Source organism: Schistocerca serialis, chromosome 7 (assembly GCF_023864345.2).
Source record: "Schistocerca serialis cubense isolate TAMUIC-IGC-003099 chromosome 7, iqSchSeri2.2, whole genome shotgun sequence".
NCBI lineage: Eukaryota > Metazoa > Arthropoda > Insecta > Orthoptera > Acrididae > Schistocerca > Schistocerca serialis.
Genome location: NC_064644.1, coordinates 96,422,814 through 96,438,348, shown reverse-complemented (window position 1 = coordinate 96,438,348; position 15,535 = coordinate 96,422,814). Strand labels below are relative to the sequence as shown.

The following is a 15,535-nucleotide window of genomic DNA, read 5'->3' as shown; positions in this document are numbered from 1 at the left end:
CAATCTGACCTCCAAGTGTGGCATTTTTTCTTCACTCTTTATATTTTGAAGAGTAGGGGAGTACTCCAGAAATTACATTTACATCAGTCGTTTTGGTTCCATTAAGTATAACGTATTGTGTTATACCTGCAAGGAAGACCTGATTCGAGTGACAAATCTATTCCGTTACTCAGTATGCTCGTATTTTGTTCACTTAATGACGCTACGGAAGACATCACATCATAATGCGTGAACATAAAATATGTTCCACTATTCTACAACAGATTGACACCTGTGATACATGCCTATAATTATGATATTCTGTCTGACGTCGCTTTCTGCGTACGGAAACCTCCTGCGCTGTTTTCCGTGCGCTGTGCAATCTTTATAAACATAATTTGTGAGTTTCTTCTGGAAGCTGGAAATATCCACGGCGTTTGGGAGCTGTTTCACTGCTACTAGCTGCCACTCGTTGCGTGGGCTGCGAGCAGAATGGCAAATGAGTTTGTATTTTTGCGAGTCTTGGGAGCTGTTCGGTATTCGGTGCTCTGCCCGGGCAAAACGCCTGTAGGCTCTGTCGGTGTCGGGTTGGCTTTGGGTTTGGGTTGGGGTTGGGGCGTCTTGGATTAGTATGCGCTGGCGGCAGCCGCTATCTCCGCCGTGACGGCAAGAGCGGCGCAAGAGCCGGCCGAGATAAGCCTTATTTAATATCGGCGCGCGCAGAGCACTCTAGGCAGGCAGCCCCCTCCAACACACACCACCAGAGGCGGGATCTTCTGCCGCAGGCAACTTCCGCCCTGTCATCCGGCGCTACGCTGCTATCCTCGATCACATCTGCCTAAACTGCTCACGACATTCATGCTTTGTGTTTTCCTGATCGGAAACCTCTTTCTCAACATTCTTAGAAGCATAGCACCTGCTACCACCTGCACCACAGATTGTAGGCCTGTACTGTTGGCGACAAACTTCTCCTCCTCTTCCTCCTTCTTCTTCTTACTCTTCTTCTTTAACTTCTGTGAATCCTCTCCTAAACATGCGCCTATTCCAAAGATTACCATGTCCATCGTTTCTCGGTGGCCTGCACGTCGTTGGATGTCGTCTTTCTATCTCGCCAGAGGGCGGCTGACACTTCTCTTTGACTAACTCTATAAGTACTATGGACTCCACGAAAAACAATGCTCTGGGATTAGTAAATGAATACATTTATCTGAGACATAAAATCCAAATCAGAAAAAATAACCAGACAGTAGAGATCACACGCCGAAGTGGACTCAGTGCATCAATGTTTTCGTCCATTTGAAGTACTTCCTAGCCATGTGTCCTGTCACTTCAGTCTCGCTATCCCCTCAACAACTTCAAAGACTCCCATTCTTCTACTTATCTCTTCGATCTTGATCCTCTCCTTTAGATTCTTTCCAAGCGTATCCCTGTCTATTGTCCTATGACAACCTGGGAGACGATTTGTGCTGTTTATTGTAAGAGGCATTGATTGAGCCCGTATTTTGTTACTGTCATGTGTCATAAACTTTCCTTTACAAATTTATAGGGTAGTCGGTTGTCGGAAAATGCAAACTAGTTTCTAGAATGACCTCCAGGTGAATCCAGTTCGCCAGGTGATCTCTGCTGTTTAGTTATTTTTACCAAATTGGGTTTTATCTCCCAGATAAATATACTCATTTACTAGTACCAGATCATGGTTTTCGATGGAGACCAAATACTAACAGGGCTCACGGCTTTGATTTTTTGAAGGATGATTTTGAGGCTTACAGTTTGAGACAATAATACAGCTGACGAAATTAGTTTGTGGGATTATAGAACATGTTTGATACTTACTCATTATGTTATCTTTTAGAGAACGAAAATCTCATCTGTAAAAATGAAACAACAAACAGAAATCGTGCAAAACTCAGCTTGCTCTGTTCCTCCACGAGAGCCACAGATCCGTAGACAACGGCACTCAGGTCGTTGCCGTCTTCCTTGACTTCAGGAAGGCATCCGATACAGTGACTCATTGCCATTTAGTGAACTGAATAAGACTTCACCGAGTATTGAGCCAGATTTGTGAACTGATTCAGGAATTATTTGTGAATAGAACTTAACATGTCGATCTTAACAGGACGCAATTGGCGGATGTATAGGTAATTTTAAGACTAATCTGAGGAAGTGTTACAGCGAGGCTACGTTTTACAATGTTTGTAAACTAGCGACTTGGTCAGGCTTCGCATGAGTGTACAGCCAGATGACTTGTTTATAATATGTACTGATATACATAAATCTTACTCGTTAAGCAGTATGTGTATTAGTGCAAAACGTAACAGAATTTTGACTAGCCATAACATAAAGACAGCAAAACGCTGTAGGGAACTTTTATTTACAACTTTTTCCCTGCAGCTTTGCTCTCTTAGGCGCTCAGCACATATATTGTACACATCTCCTCTTCTGCTTCTCTGTGTCCACCTCTTCCTTCCTTTGTATGTCCACCTCAACTGTTCACCTCCATCACTCTGTCTCCTCCTCGCCACTCTCCTCTATCAATCTGCTCCTCCCTACTCTCTCTGTCTCTTTATCAACTCCTCCCTCTACCTTAGTCCTTTTATGCCCCCCGCTCCTGCCATATCATTCCCTCCTCTCTCTCTCTCTCTCTCTCTCTCTCTCTCTCTCTGTCTTCATATCTTCCTTTTCCATTACCCCTGCCCATGACCCATCTCCACCTTCCACCTGCCTCATGCATGTCACCTTCTTCCACTCTCTTTGTCCATTTTCTCCTCCTCTTCACACTTCCCATCCCCTCCTCTAACTGTCTCAACCATCCCCAACCATGCTCATCAGCACGTGTAGCCCCTGCAAAACAATTCAGATCTATACTACTCCCACAACAGACCTATCATGCAGGGCAGACTACTCATCACGAGCTTGAAAATCGTTTATTTGCCCCTGATGAACAGGCTTCCATACAAAGCATGTGGATAAAGCAGGCTGACACTACTCCAACATATCTGCCATGGAGGGAAGCCTACATGTTGCGGTGCAGAAATCTGTTTCTTGCCCATTTCAGGTAGGCTGCCCTGCAGAGGAGGTTGATTTGGCAGGTCAGTACTGTTCCCACACAACGTTCCTGTCATGCAGGGCAGCCTATATGCCAGAGTGTCGAAAATAAAAAGTTTTGGCCTTGTCTCCACTCCTATTACAGTTAGGAGATTATAAACCCACAGTGCTGATGCTCGTGAAACCTACTGCTTCTGTACTACATTTGGTTGAAATTGACCCTGGGGCTTGGGGGGAGATCCCAGACATACACACATACACTCTAGTTGATAATGTGGGAACTGTATGACACTGTTCACAGATCATCCCTAAGAAGACTTTAACACCAGAAGACTGTAGAAAATGCAGGAAAATCTACAGAGAATTGACAGTTGATGTAGTGACCGGCTGTTGACCCTGAATGTAAATAAAAGCAATGTATTGCTCATACATAGGCCGAGAGATCCACTATTTCGATTGCAGTATTACTGGTGAAACCCTGCAAACAGTAACAGCCATAAAATATGTAAGAAAGTGTAAATGCCCAAAGAGACCTAAAGTAACTGTAGAATAACCATATAACACTAATACTAGGAAAAGTGAATGGCAGTTTGAGAGTCATGGGAGAAATCTGAAGGATATGTACTTAAAATATGAAGGAATTGACTCGCTCTATCGATTTCTGAGTAATACTCATCAATTTGGGAACAGTGTCAGGTAGGATTAATAGAGAAAGTACAGAAGGTGCGACCAAGAGCGACACATTCCGTTACGGGATCGTTTGGCAAGCAAGAGAATGTTATAGAAATGGTCAACAAATTCTAGTTGCAGACTTTACAAGAGAGACATTGTGCATCAGGCAGAGGTTTGCAATGGAAATGCTGAGGGCTTGCGTTCCATGAAGATTTATCCAAAATATGTGCTCCAAAGTGACAACAGTAAGAGGAAATCAGAGGAATTAGGACTCGTATGGAGGTTTGTGGCTCTGTGGACGCACCCTTTGCAAATGGAAAGGGGGAGGGAAAGGACTGTGGTACCAGAAGTACCGTACGACAGAAGGCAAATTATTAGTTGATCCAAAATATGTGCTCCAAAGTGACAACAGTAAGAGGAAGTCAGAGGAATTAGGACTCGTATGGAGGTTTGTGGCTCTGTGGACGCACCCTTTGCAAATGGAAAGGGGGAGGGAAAGGATTGTGGTACCAGAAGTACCGTACGACAGAAATCGTTAAGTATCTTGGGGAGTACAGATTTAAAAAGTGCTGCTGACCTTTCTTTTATTGTATTTGCAAAAAAATTTGTGTTGCCTTTATGTTTTCGTGTAGCACATCCTTTGTTACTTTCGCTGTTGTTGAACATTCACTGTCTAGCATTCGCTGTCTAGATTAACGTACAGGGCTCTGCTGGCCAAGAATTGTTCGAGCGAATCACGTATAACCCAGTACGGTCTTATGTCGGTTATCAGAGGAAGGTGTGGTTCAATGGCCAACCCTTTTCGCGAATTTAGAAAGGCGTAATCTCATTGTTCAGATGGAGTAACTGCTGTATTTGCATGATTTCATATGACGTATGCGGAAACAGGGTACTGTGATTGGGTTCAAATGGTTCAAATGGCTCTGAGCACTATGGGACTCAACTGCTGAGGTCATTAGTCCCCTAGAACTTAGAACTAGTTAAACCTAACTAACCTAAGGACATCACAAACATCCATGCCCGAGGCAGGATTCAAACCTGCGACCGTAGCGGTCCTGCGGTTCCAGACTGCAGCGCCTTTAACCGCACGGCCACTTCGGCCGGCACTGTGATTGGGCAAACGATTTTTCCTGAAATGATGAATCTATTTGTTCCCCATTAACGACCTTTTGTTCCAGCTTAGAGTATACTCTTGCCTACAGTGACAGAGGGATCTCACGCCCCTCTGTTCCTGGTTTAAAGACGTTAGCGTCCGCTCCTTGTTCAACGTAGTCAGTGGTCACTGTGTAACGATGTCGGGCTGACGTTAAAGTGTGATGTTTGTCTCTCCCTCTGTTCTCACGTAAGACACGCTCCAGTAATGTTTTGATAAGGTTTAAAAATTGCGCAAACATTGGAATGTTGCTGTAAATTTTCAGAGATGAAAACTGTGCATCTCGCAAAACAAAAACAAAATGCCCTGTGACTACAATAGCAGTGAGTGACAGTTGGAATCAATAAACTTACACAAATACCTGTGAGTAACGGCGTGCCTACATATGAAATGAAAGAATCACAGGAATCTCAGTGGTAGGTGTACTTGGTAGCACGTTTCGATTCATTGGCAGGATAATGGAAAAATACAACCAAGCTACAAACTAGGTATTTTACAAAATACTCATGCACCTCATCCTTTAATATTCTCAAGTACGTTGCACCCATACTAAATAGGATGGACATAACATATTGAACAGATACAGAGGAGGGCTGCAGGAATGGTCATAAATTTGTTTGAGCCATGGGAGATTCTGAGAAAATTCAACTGGCAGAGGCTTATAGCTGGACGATATCTGTCCGGGAAAAGGCTACTTACAGTGTTTCCAGAACGAATACTACATCAGGAATAGTGGAATACGCAACTCATCCGCTGCGTATGGCTACGATATGGGCTACTCTATACTGATTTCTGGAAGTGATTTTTTTACAACCTCGAATATACGAGGGACATTTCATAAATAATACACCGTTTGGTGTTCTGTGGATTCTTTGATGCAACAACAATGAACATTACGTCGGATGTAGTTGGGAGCTTGAGGTAGATGCACGTGTTCTCGTTTTTCGTTGTGTACTCTAACATAAAATTGGCGAGAGGTAGAAATGCACCGTTTAAGGGCTTAAGGTACTGCGATTGTTGAACACCAGACTTCGTACATTAGGATGGAAAATTCAGGCGGCAAAAATCCGACAGAAATCCAAAGTTCCTTAAGTGAAGTTTTTGGTGAGTTTACAGTGGATTGTAATACAACTTCACCTTGGGTTAATCGTTTTCGTGATGATCGTATTAGCATAGAAAATAATGTAAGACGCAGAATGCCAAAAACATCAACAGATGAGCGAAGTGTGAAACTTGTGGCAGATGCTCTTAAAGAGGATCGCAGTGCGACTTGTGAGCAATCTCCGAAGCCACAGGAAGTATCCCAACGTCAGTATTTTGTATTCTGACATATTTTTGAAGAAGAGAAAAATTTCTGCGAGATGAGTCCCACATTATTTGACTGCTGAAGAGAAGCAGAAATGCCTGGACATTGTATCCTTGCTCAAACAACGATTTGACCATGATGGTTAAGGTTTCTTGTGTCGAATTGTCACTATTGATGAAATTTGGATTAGAAACTTCGAACCGGGACTGAAATCACAGTCCAACGAGTGGAGAGCTTCAGATTCTCCGCGTCCAAACACATTTCGTCACGCTCAGTCAAAGCTGAAGCGAATGATGATTTTTGTTTATGTTCACCAAGGAATCATCACGACAGATAGGGTCCCATGTGGAACAAGAGTCACAGCTTGTATTATGGTGACTTAATGCAAAACCTGCGCAGAAAAAAGTGACCAAACCCGACCTCAGTCGCTAGCGACTGGGCCACTCATTCTCAACGGCATTGTTCGCCCGCATATCGGCAATGTTGTAGACCAAAAACTGTGCGAATATGGGTGGGAAGTGTTGCTGCGTCGTCCCTACAGCCCGGACGTGAGTCCACCAAACTTCCCCAACTTGAAAGAACTTATGGGTGGACGTCTTTATCTTTCTCTGTCAGAGCTACGCGAGCTATTTGACAGATGAACAGAAATGGTGTCCTGGATGGGTAATAGAGCTTCCTAGACATTGGGATTCAGTGATAGAGAAGCAGGGAGACTATAATAAAAGACTGTGACGAGATATTGAAAATATGTGTAACTAATAAAAGTTAATACGCAATCTTTTTGAAATGTCCCTCGTATTTGAAAAAAAAAAATCAATAGCTGTACGTCACTTCGTTAAACATACGAGATTTCGGCCAAACAGCAGCCATTCGCAGGCATAATTACAGCGCATGTGGCCAACAATGATCGTTCGCATCTGGCCTCTTGCCTCGTTCTGTTGACGTGTTCATCTACGACAGTGGTGTACAGATTTGCATGCCGTGAGACAAGGTGTTATTTCGAACTGAGATCCGCTTGCCCCAATGCCTGATAGGCCGATCTCAAAAGAACTAAGCTCTACAAGGCCAGGCTCTCTCCTTTTTCGGAGGGAATAAAATATAAGGTTAACAGAAATTACAAGAGCGAACGGTGAGGAGCTGCCCGCCGTTAGATCGTTTTTGATCTACATCTACATCTACATCTGTACATTGCAAACCTCTGTGAAGTGTGTGGCAAATAGTACGTCCCATTATGCCAGTTATCGGGAATTCTTTCCATTCCTATGATATGAGCTTATCGAGTATCGGAACACATTTACTTCTGGATTCAAGACATCCTAGCTGACGGAACTCAGTACTTCGCTCGTAACGGAACAAAATCGACAGACGTAAAGATAATTTCCGGACTACCCCAAGGAAGTGTTATAGGACCGTTAATGTTTACAATATACATAACTGATCTAGTAGAAACGTCGGATGCTTTCTAAGGCTGTTCGCAGATGATTCGGTTGTCTATAAGAAAGCAGCAATTGCAGATGACAGTAACGAATGAGCTTCAGAGAATTGATGAATGGCGCAAACTCTGGCAGTTGACCCTGAACATAAATAAATGTGACATAGTGCGCATAGATAGGAAAAGAAACCTACTACTATATAACTACACTGTTGATGACAAATCGCTGGAAAAAGTATCTGCCATAAAATATCTAGGAGTAACTAGACCTTAAGTGAAATGGTGGGAAAAGCGGATACCAGGCTCAGAGTCATAGGAATAATCTTGAGGAAGTGTAACTCATCCGCGGAGAAAGTGTCTTTTAAGGCGCTTGTTCGACCGACTCTTGAGTATTGTTCATCTGTCTGGGATCCCTACCAGAGAGGACTGAAGAAGAGATGGAGAAGATCCAACGAAGAGCGGCACTTTTCGTCACGGGATAGTTTAGTCGGCACGAGAGCGTTACAGAGGTGCTCAACAAACTCCGTTAGCAGACGTTACAAGAGAGGTATTGTGCATCACGAAGAGGTTTTCTATTGAAATTTAGAGAGAGTACTTTCCGAGAAGAGTCGGGCAACACAATACTTCCTCCCCCTATGTCTTGCGTAATAACCACGAGGAGAAAATTCGAGAAATTAGAGCCAATACAGAGGCTAATCGAGAGTGTAACAGGGTTGGAGGGCTCAATTAGTTGTATAAAAATAACGTTCCACCGCACACCATTAGGTGGTTTGCGGAGTACGATGTAGATGTAGATGTATGGAGCGCAGCAAGAATGACTAGTTAAACGACTCAGTGTCAGCTGTAATTCTGTCTTGCCCTAGCGAATCATAGGCGAGCGATAAGATGGAAGTTGCAGTATATTCCTAGATTCATGACTTAAACTTGTTTCTTGAAATTTTGTAAGTAAGCTTCCACGGGTAATTTGCATCTATGTTCAAATCAGTTTATCTCCAGTAAAACTCAATATTTAGGTATGCACGGACATCTGACGTCAGAACGCTAGCGCATTGTGTTATAAGGAAGTTGGAAATATTCCATCTTCAGGCAGCAGTGCCGCCGCCATATATTCGTCCAATAACTGCGATAACGGACTACTGTTAATCTCCGTATACAAAAGGAAATGTCTTGACTGACTGACTCAACATCGCCTAGCTCAAACCGCTAAGGATAAAAATTTAAAATTGGGAGAGGGTGTTGAGCTTATACTGTAGGCGTCGTTTAAAGAGGGACTTTGCGAAATTCCGCCCCAAAGGCGGTGAAATAGGGGATGAAAGAATTTTTGAAAATATGTCGGTTTTAAGACAATTTTGAAGCTAGAACTACGAAAACTAGTACTTGGTTTTTCGATCAGAAAAAAGAAAGATATATTCTTCGACATTTCTGGAAATTCAACCACTAATGGAGTAAAATAGTGGGTGAAAATTTATATTGATATTAAATCATAATTAAATATCTATGCAAGTATGTTGAACGATACATTTATAAAAATTTGTATTTGACTTTTTAGGTTAGAAATAAAAAATACATGTTTCAGTGTTTTTTTGGAAATTCAACCAAAAGAGGGTTAAATATGGGACGGAAATTTTATTGCAAATACTTCGTTATATTTAAACGCATTTAACGTTAAATTTACGAAATCTAATATTTGACTTCTAAAGAAATATGTGTTATTGTATGAAAGTTTTTATGGAAGAACTCAAAGTGTAGGATTAACAAAGACTACTCTTTTTGATCAGAAATATATTTAGCAAAGACCAGGCTTCTACTGCCTTAATTAGAGTGAAAAGTTTCGAAAATATTGCAATTTCGAACAAAATAAAAATTTGATTAAAGAAAAACAAAAATATCTGTGCAGACCAAGCAGTCCACGCAAGAGAAGCAGCGGGCACTAATCCAGTGTACCGTAAATAAAGAGGGGCCCAACAATATGAGGGCCTCAATTCCATAAAAAACAGCCACTCGATGCGTTGGAGCTCTCTACTGAGGGTTGACATCTGAGCAATAACTGCGATTCTGTTTAACTACCTCTCCGTTGACACGGAAATTAGCTTCATCCATAAACAATACGTCACAGGGAAGACGACACTTTTCGTCAGGCTTGGATGTTACCCATTCAGCCAACTGAAGCCGGCGACATCGATCGGCCTCGGTCACATGTAAGATTTACATTCTGTAAGGCTGCCATTTATGTACGACGTAAATTCTCAACACTTATGAACGAATGGCCCCAGTCTCCTGTGAGATGCCGCGTGTACCACTCTGTGGACCAGTACCGAGCGATGCCAGAACAGCGGACGATGTCGCTTCACCTGTAGCCGTCTTCGAGAGCCCAGCTTTCTGTTTTTCCTGGGACAGAGCCAGTTTTACGGAATTTCGCGAGAAGTTTCACCGCCACAATGTGGGTCAAAACATGATAACAGGGGTCCTTTTCTCTCCCGACACCAGGAGTGTGTTGATCTCAGCAGCTTTCACGTCGCCTGAAAGGAAGAAACGTCAGTCGTAACCTGTGTATCAAATTTATTCAAATCAAAGGCACTATTGTGTTCCTCGTGTCCTTCTCTTCTTGTATGAATGTCACATGACCCGTTTCCCATTCGAAAATTACAATTTGCACCCATGACGGCAGATTCCAAAATGGCCGCCGCACTGGTAATAACGGCCTCGCAGTTTTACACCCTGTCCCTTCTGATTTAAATCTATGTTTATCAAACTGTTTTTGTTTTAGAAGGGTGGTCCCAGTGTAGGTCTAGAACACGAAGAACCCGAGGTAACACGGTTTGAGACCTGCTTTTGGGTCCGTGGCGGCGCCGCCGGGGCCTTCACCGTGTTCCGCGTCACGTGGGGCCCTGTATAGCGGTGGCGGCCTGCCAGCACACGTGGCCACGGCGTCTAGCCCAGGCGGCTCGCCTCCTCAAGAGCGCGCCCGGTTTCATTTCGTGCTTCCCGGGCTCTAGCTGGCGGCCCGCCGAGACGTCTCTTCCTCTGCCCTCTCAGGGGGAGGTGTGAAGGGGGAGGCATTGTGGCTACAGACACCTCACGGATACTGTCGGACTACTACATCTTATTGTAATGACACAACTACCTCTACGCCGCCACTACATCTACGTCTCCATACGTACGCCGCAAGCCACAATACGGTCCATGGCGAAGAGTGTCTTGCACTACTCTTAGTCATACCCTTTCTCTGTTCCAATCGCGAATGGGAAGAATGACTATCGTTAAGCCCTTGTATGGGCTAATTGCACGAAATTTCTCGTCGTGATCACCTTGCGAGATGTATGTCGGAAGAAGTAATACGTTGTCTTGATTCTTCCCGGAAAGTACTCTCTCTAAATTTCAATACTAAACCTCTCCGTACTGTACGACGCCTCTTTTGGAACGTCTCGCAGTGGAGTTTGTTCAGCATCTCTGTAATGGTCCCAAAAAAACGACCTCGTATCGAAACGCGCTGGTCTTCGTTGGGTGTTCTCTATCTCTTCTATCACAGTACTCAAGAATTGGTCGAAGAAGCGCCTTGTATGCCACCTAATTCTTGGATGAGTTACATTTCCTTAAGATCCTTACTATAAATCTCACTCTGGCATCTGTTTTATGTGGTCATTCAACCTGAGGTCGCCCTGGATAGTTACTCCTAGATATTTTGCGGTAGACAATATTTCCAGATGTTTGTCACCAATAGCGTAGTTGCGCAGTAGTGTATTTCTTCTTCTATGTATGAGCAATGTGTTATAGTTCATGGTGAACTTCCAGAGCCAACACCATTCATCAATCCTCTGCAGGTCGTTCTTCTACTCGATATTGTCTTCTAGGGTTACTACTTTACTATACACAACCGCATCATCTGCGAAGAGACTTGAAAAGCTCGCGACACTTTCTACTAGATCATTTATATACACCGAAGCAGATATATGTAAACAGGCAGAAAATGGCGCTGCGGTCGGCAAAGCCTGTATAAGACGAGAAGTGTCTGGCACAGTTGTTAGATCGGTTAATGCTACTACAATGGCAGGTTATCAAGATTTAAGTGGGTTTGAACGTTGTGTTACAGTCGGCCCACGGGCGATGGGACACAGTATCTCCAGGTAGCGATGAAATGGGGTTTTTCTAATACGACCATTTCACGAGCGTTCCGGGAATGTCAGGAATCTGGTAAAACGTCAAATCTCCGTCATCGCTGCGGCCGGAAAAAGATCCTGCAAGAACGGACCAACGACGACTGAAGAAAATCTGTCAACGTGACAGAAGATGAACCCTTCCTCAAATAGCTGCAGATAACAATGCTGCACTATCAACAGCGTGTGAACCATTCAACAATACATCATCGATATCGGCTTCCGGAGCCGAAGACCCACTCGTGTACCCTTGATAACTGCACGACACGAACCTTTATGCCCCGCCTGGGCCGGTCAGTACCGACGTTTGACTCTTGATGTCTGGAAACATGTTGCCTGGTCGGACGAGTCTCGTTTCAAATTCTATCGAGCGGATGGATGTGTATGCGTATGGAGACAAGCTCATGAATCCATGCACCCCCCATGTCAGCAGGGGCCTGTTCAAGCTGATGGAAGCTCTGTAATGGTGTGAGGCATGTGCAGTTCATGTGTAAAGTTACCCTTTTTGTAAGGTAGTGTCTTTCTTATTTGAAGAGTTGTTATATTTTCTTGGGTATTGACAGCCAACTGATGGGCTTCATGTACGTATGTTCTCACTTTAAGTTTATGAGAATTTTATTTCTGTTAATTGACTTTAACAAATATTGTGAACAAGTAGTGATGTGAAACCCCTGATACATTTAGAGAAAACTCTGGCAGGTGACACGTACGTAAGCATTCTGTCTGATCACCTGCATCCATTCATCCATTGTGCATTCCGACGGATTTGGGTAATTACAGCAGTACAGTTCGACACGTCCAGAACTGCTACAGAGTGGCTCCAGGAACACTCTTCTGAGTTTAAACAGTTCCACTGGCCACCACTCTCCTCAAACATGAACATTATTGAGCCCATCTGGGATGCCTCGCAACGTGCTGTTCGGAAGAGGTCTCCACCCCCTCGTAGTCCTACAGCCCTGCGGGATTAATGGTGTTAATTCCCTCCAGCAATACTTCAGACATTAGTCGAGTCCATGACACGTCGTGTTGTGGCACTTCTGCGTGTTCGCGTGGGCCCTACGTGACATTAGGGAGGTGTACCAGTTTCTTTGGCTCTTCAGTGTACATTGTAAACAGTGGCGGTCCTGTCACACTTTCTTGGAGTACTCTGGAAATTAACATTCCCTGTGTATGTTTTGTTTCTTTAAGAGCTACGTGTTTTGTATCTCCAGGGCTGTCTTGAATCCAGTCGTAAATCGGGTTCGATACTCGATAAGGTCGTGTAATTGGGTCCGATACTCGGTAAGCTTGTACTTTTTTCACTAAAGAGCAGATCGGGACAGTCTCTTTCTGAAATCAGGGAACACGGCATCAACATGAGCGCCGTTGTGTACGGCGCAGAGCATTTCATGGACGAACAGAGCGGGCTCAGTTCAGCAAGATCTCTGTTTGCGCAATTCATGTTGATTTTCAAAGAGGAGATATTCATTCTCCAAAAACATCATAATATTTTTGCACAAAATATATTCCATAATTCTACTGCGGAGTGACGTCAAAAATGTGGGGCTATAATTATTTGCAACTGACTTACGAGCCCTCTTGGAAACGAGAATGACTTGCCGTGTTTTCCAGTCGTTAGGTACTGTTTGTTACTTCAGCGATCCTCAATAAACTGCTGCCAGAAGGGCAGCAAGTTTTTTTGCATTATCTTTGTACGATCGTACAGGTATCTCATCTGGTCCTGATACCGTTCCACTAGAAAGCGATTGTAGTTGCTTTTCTGTTCTGTTATTGGGTAGCCCAGTATGTGACATTTGGGCGTTACGATCTTCCGCTGTGAAACAATTTCGGAATTCAGTATTTCGACCTTCTCTACGTCTTCCGTTTAGGTGCCAGTATGGTCGCTGAGTGAATGAATAGAATATTTCGAACCGCTTACAGATTTTACGTAAGACCAAGACATCTTTGGATTTCTACTCAGCCTGGTTTCCAAAATTCTACTTTCACTACTTTCTAAATTTTCTCAAGAGTGTTTCGCAAAGAGAATGTCTTATTCCCTCCAGGGATCCCCGCTTCAATTCACAGAAGATTTCTGTAATACCAGGCGTGTTGATCAAAACTGCCGGTATAGAATCTACCACTTTGCAACGTTACGCCTAGGTATTTAACCGACGTGATTGTGTTAAGCACAACACTTCTAATACCGTATTCGAACATTACAGGATTGTTTTTCGTACTCATCTATGTTAATTTACAGGGAAAGCTGCCATACATCACACCAAATTTATTTGTTTATTTAATCTGATGTGAGTAGTGCCATCAGACCATCTCTTACATCGGATCAATATTTCACAGATACAGTACCTTTTTTATATCATAGTTACCTAAGAAATAACGAATTTATAATGTAAATAGTTTTAAAATGTTTTGAGTGTTTGATTTACTCATGACGGTGAGAGTAAATAATTCTGACTGACTGTGAACTAATAAAGTTAATACTGGCAGCAGTTCTACGACTACTGCTGCTGATGGACTAGTAATGACACTAGTAATAATAATAGTAATGACAATTATAGCAATAATAATAGTAGGAGATACAAAAAGACACACAATCACTGAATGACGACACTTTCCCGTGCACTGCAGGGTCATCGGCAAGCGGTCGTAGATTTCTGCTCACCCTTTCTGTCAGATCCTTCATGTTTATGATGAAGAAGAGCGGTCTGATCACATTTACCTGCGGCACTCCTAGCGATACCCCTGCTTCTGATAAAAGGTCGACGTGCAGGCAGTGTACTGGGTTATGTTACTTAAAAAGACGTCGAGCAAGTGAAGTGCCTCAAAACATATTCGGTATGCACGGTGCAGTGTGGCATTGTGTCAAACGCTTTCCGGAAGTTTATGAACGTACGTAGAAACTGCCTGAGTTTCGTATGAGCGATGTTTTCTCAACGCGTGTTGATTTGTGGACAATAGCTTTTCTCTGCGATTAAATTTATTATACTCGATCTTAGAATACGCTCAAGAATATCTGACAACAAACGTTATTGCTCGTCTAGATGTCTTTCATATATAAAATAACCAGATAACTTTCATACTTAAAAGGCCAGTTTCGGTTCTACATGAACCACCTTGAGGTGTCCACATAAAATAACTAACGAACATATATTCTGCAGTATAAAAAGTTGATAAAATACCATATCTAAAATCAAATTGTACCATAATGTACCTGACTGTGTGGGTTATATCAGTACCACGTCGCATTAATTGTAAAAATTTACATACTACGGGACAGGATAATATGGTGATTTCGTAGCTTCCAGCAAGTGTCACCACACATGAATGAAAAATACATTTTCAAACCACATTAATACTTATTTGAGGTTACTTTTCTTAGAAAGGCTTAATTAAGACATGTTGTTTAGCCGGGGCGAAAACATCACGAAAACAATAATTTGAACTCCAGGCCGTGTCCGTATCAATTTGCCTTCCACGTCAAGGGCTGCTCCATCGGGTACCCGCTCCTTCGGTCTAGCGACGTTTAAAAAGGTGTTATATTAATCCGAAAATGAATTTTTCATTTATATATGACAATTTTACCAGACGCCACTTGTTGGCACTTGCCATGAGGGCTGTATTAATAACGTTTATTTCACAAAATCAGTTTATTATCACGTGAAGTAACATGTGAATTTTACTGTTAATCCGTCCACGTTACTCTTGTTAACAATGCTGTCAAGTGCGTTCTGTTACATTTAATATTATGAATTGTATCACACGAGCTTTGTTTGTCACACGGTTATGTTTGTAGGTTA

The 15,535-nt window shown here is 42.9% G+C and overlaps 1 protein-coding gene across 1 annotated transcript in view; it reads left to right on the top strand.

The window, feature by feature from the left end:
• The window catches only part of LOC126412909 (uncharacterized), a 122,879-nt gene extending 112,396 nt beyond the window's left edge, over window positions 1-10,483 (top strand). Inside the window, exon 3 of the mRNA XM_050082799.1 lies at window positions 10,355-10,483. Within this exon, the coding sequence (XP_049938756.1) occupies window positions 10,355-10,483 (129 nt within the window). The remainder of the gene's footprint in view (window positions 1-10,354) is intronic.
• The last annotated feature ends 5,052 nt before the right edge of the window (window positions 10,484-15,535 follow it).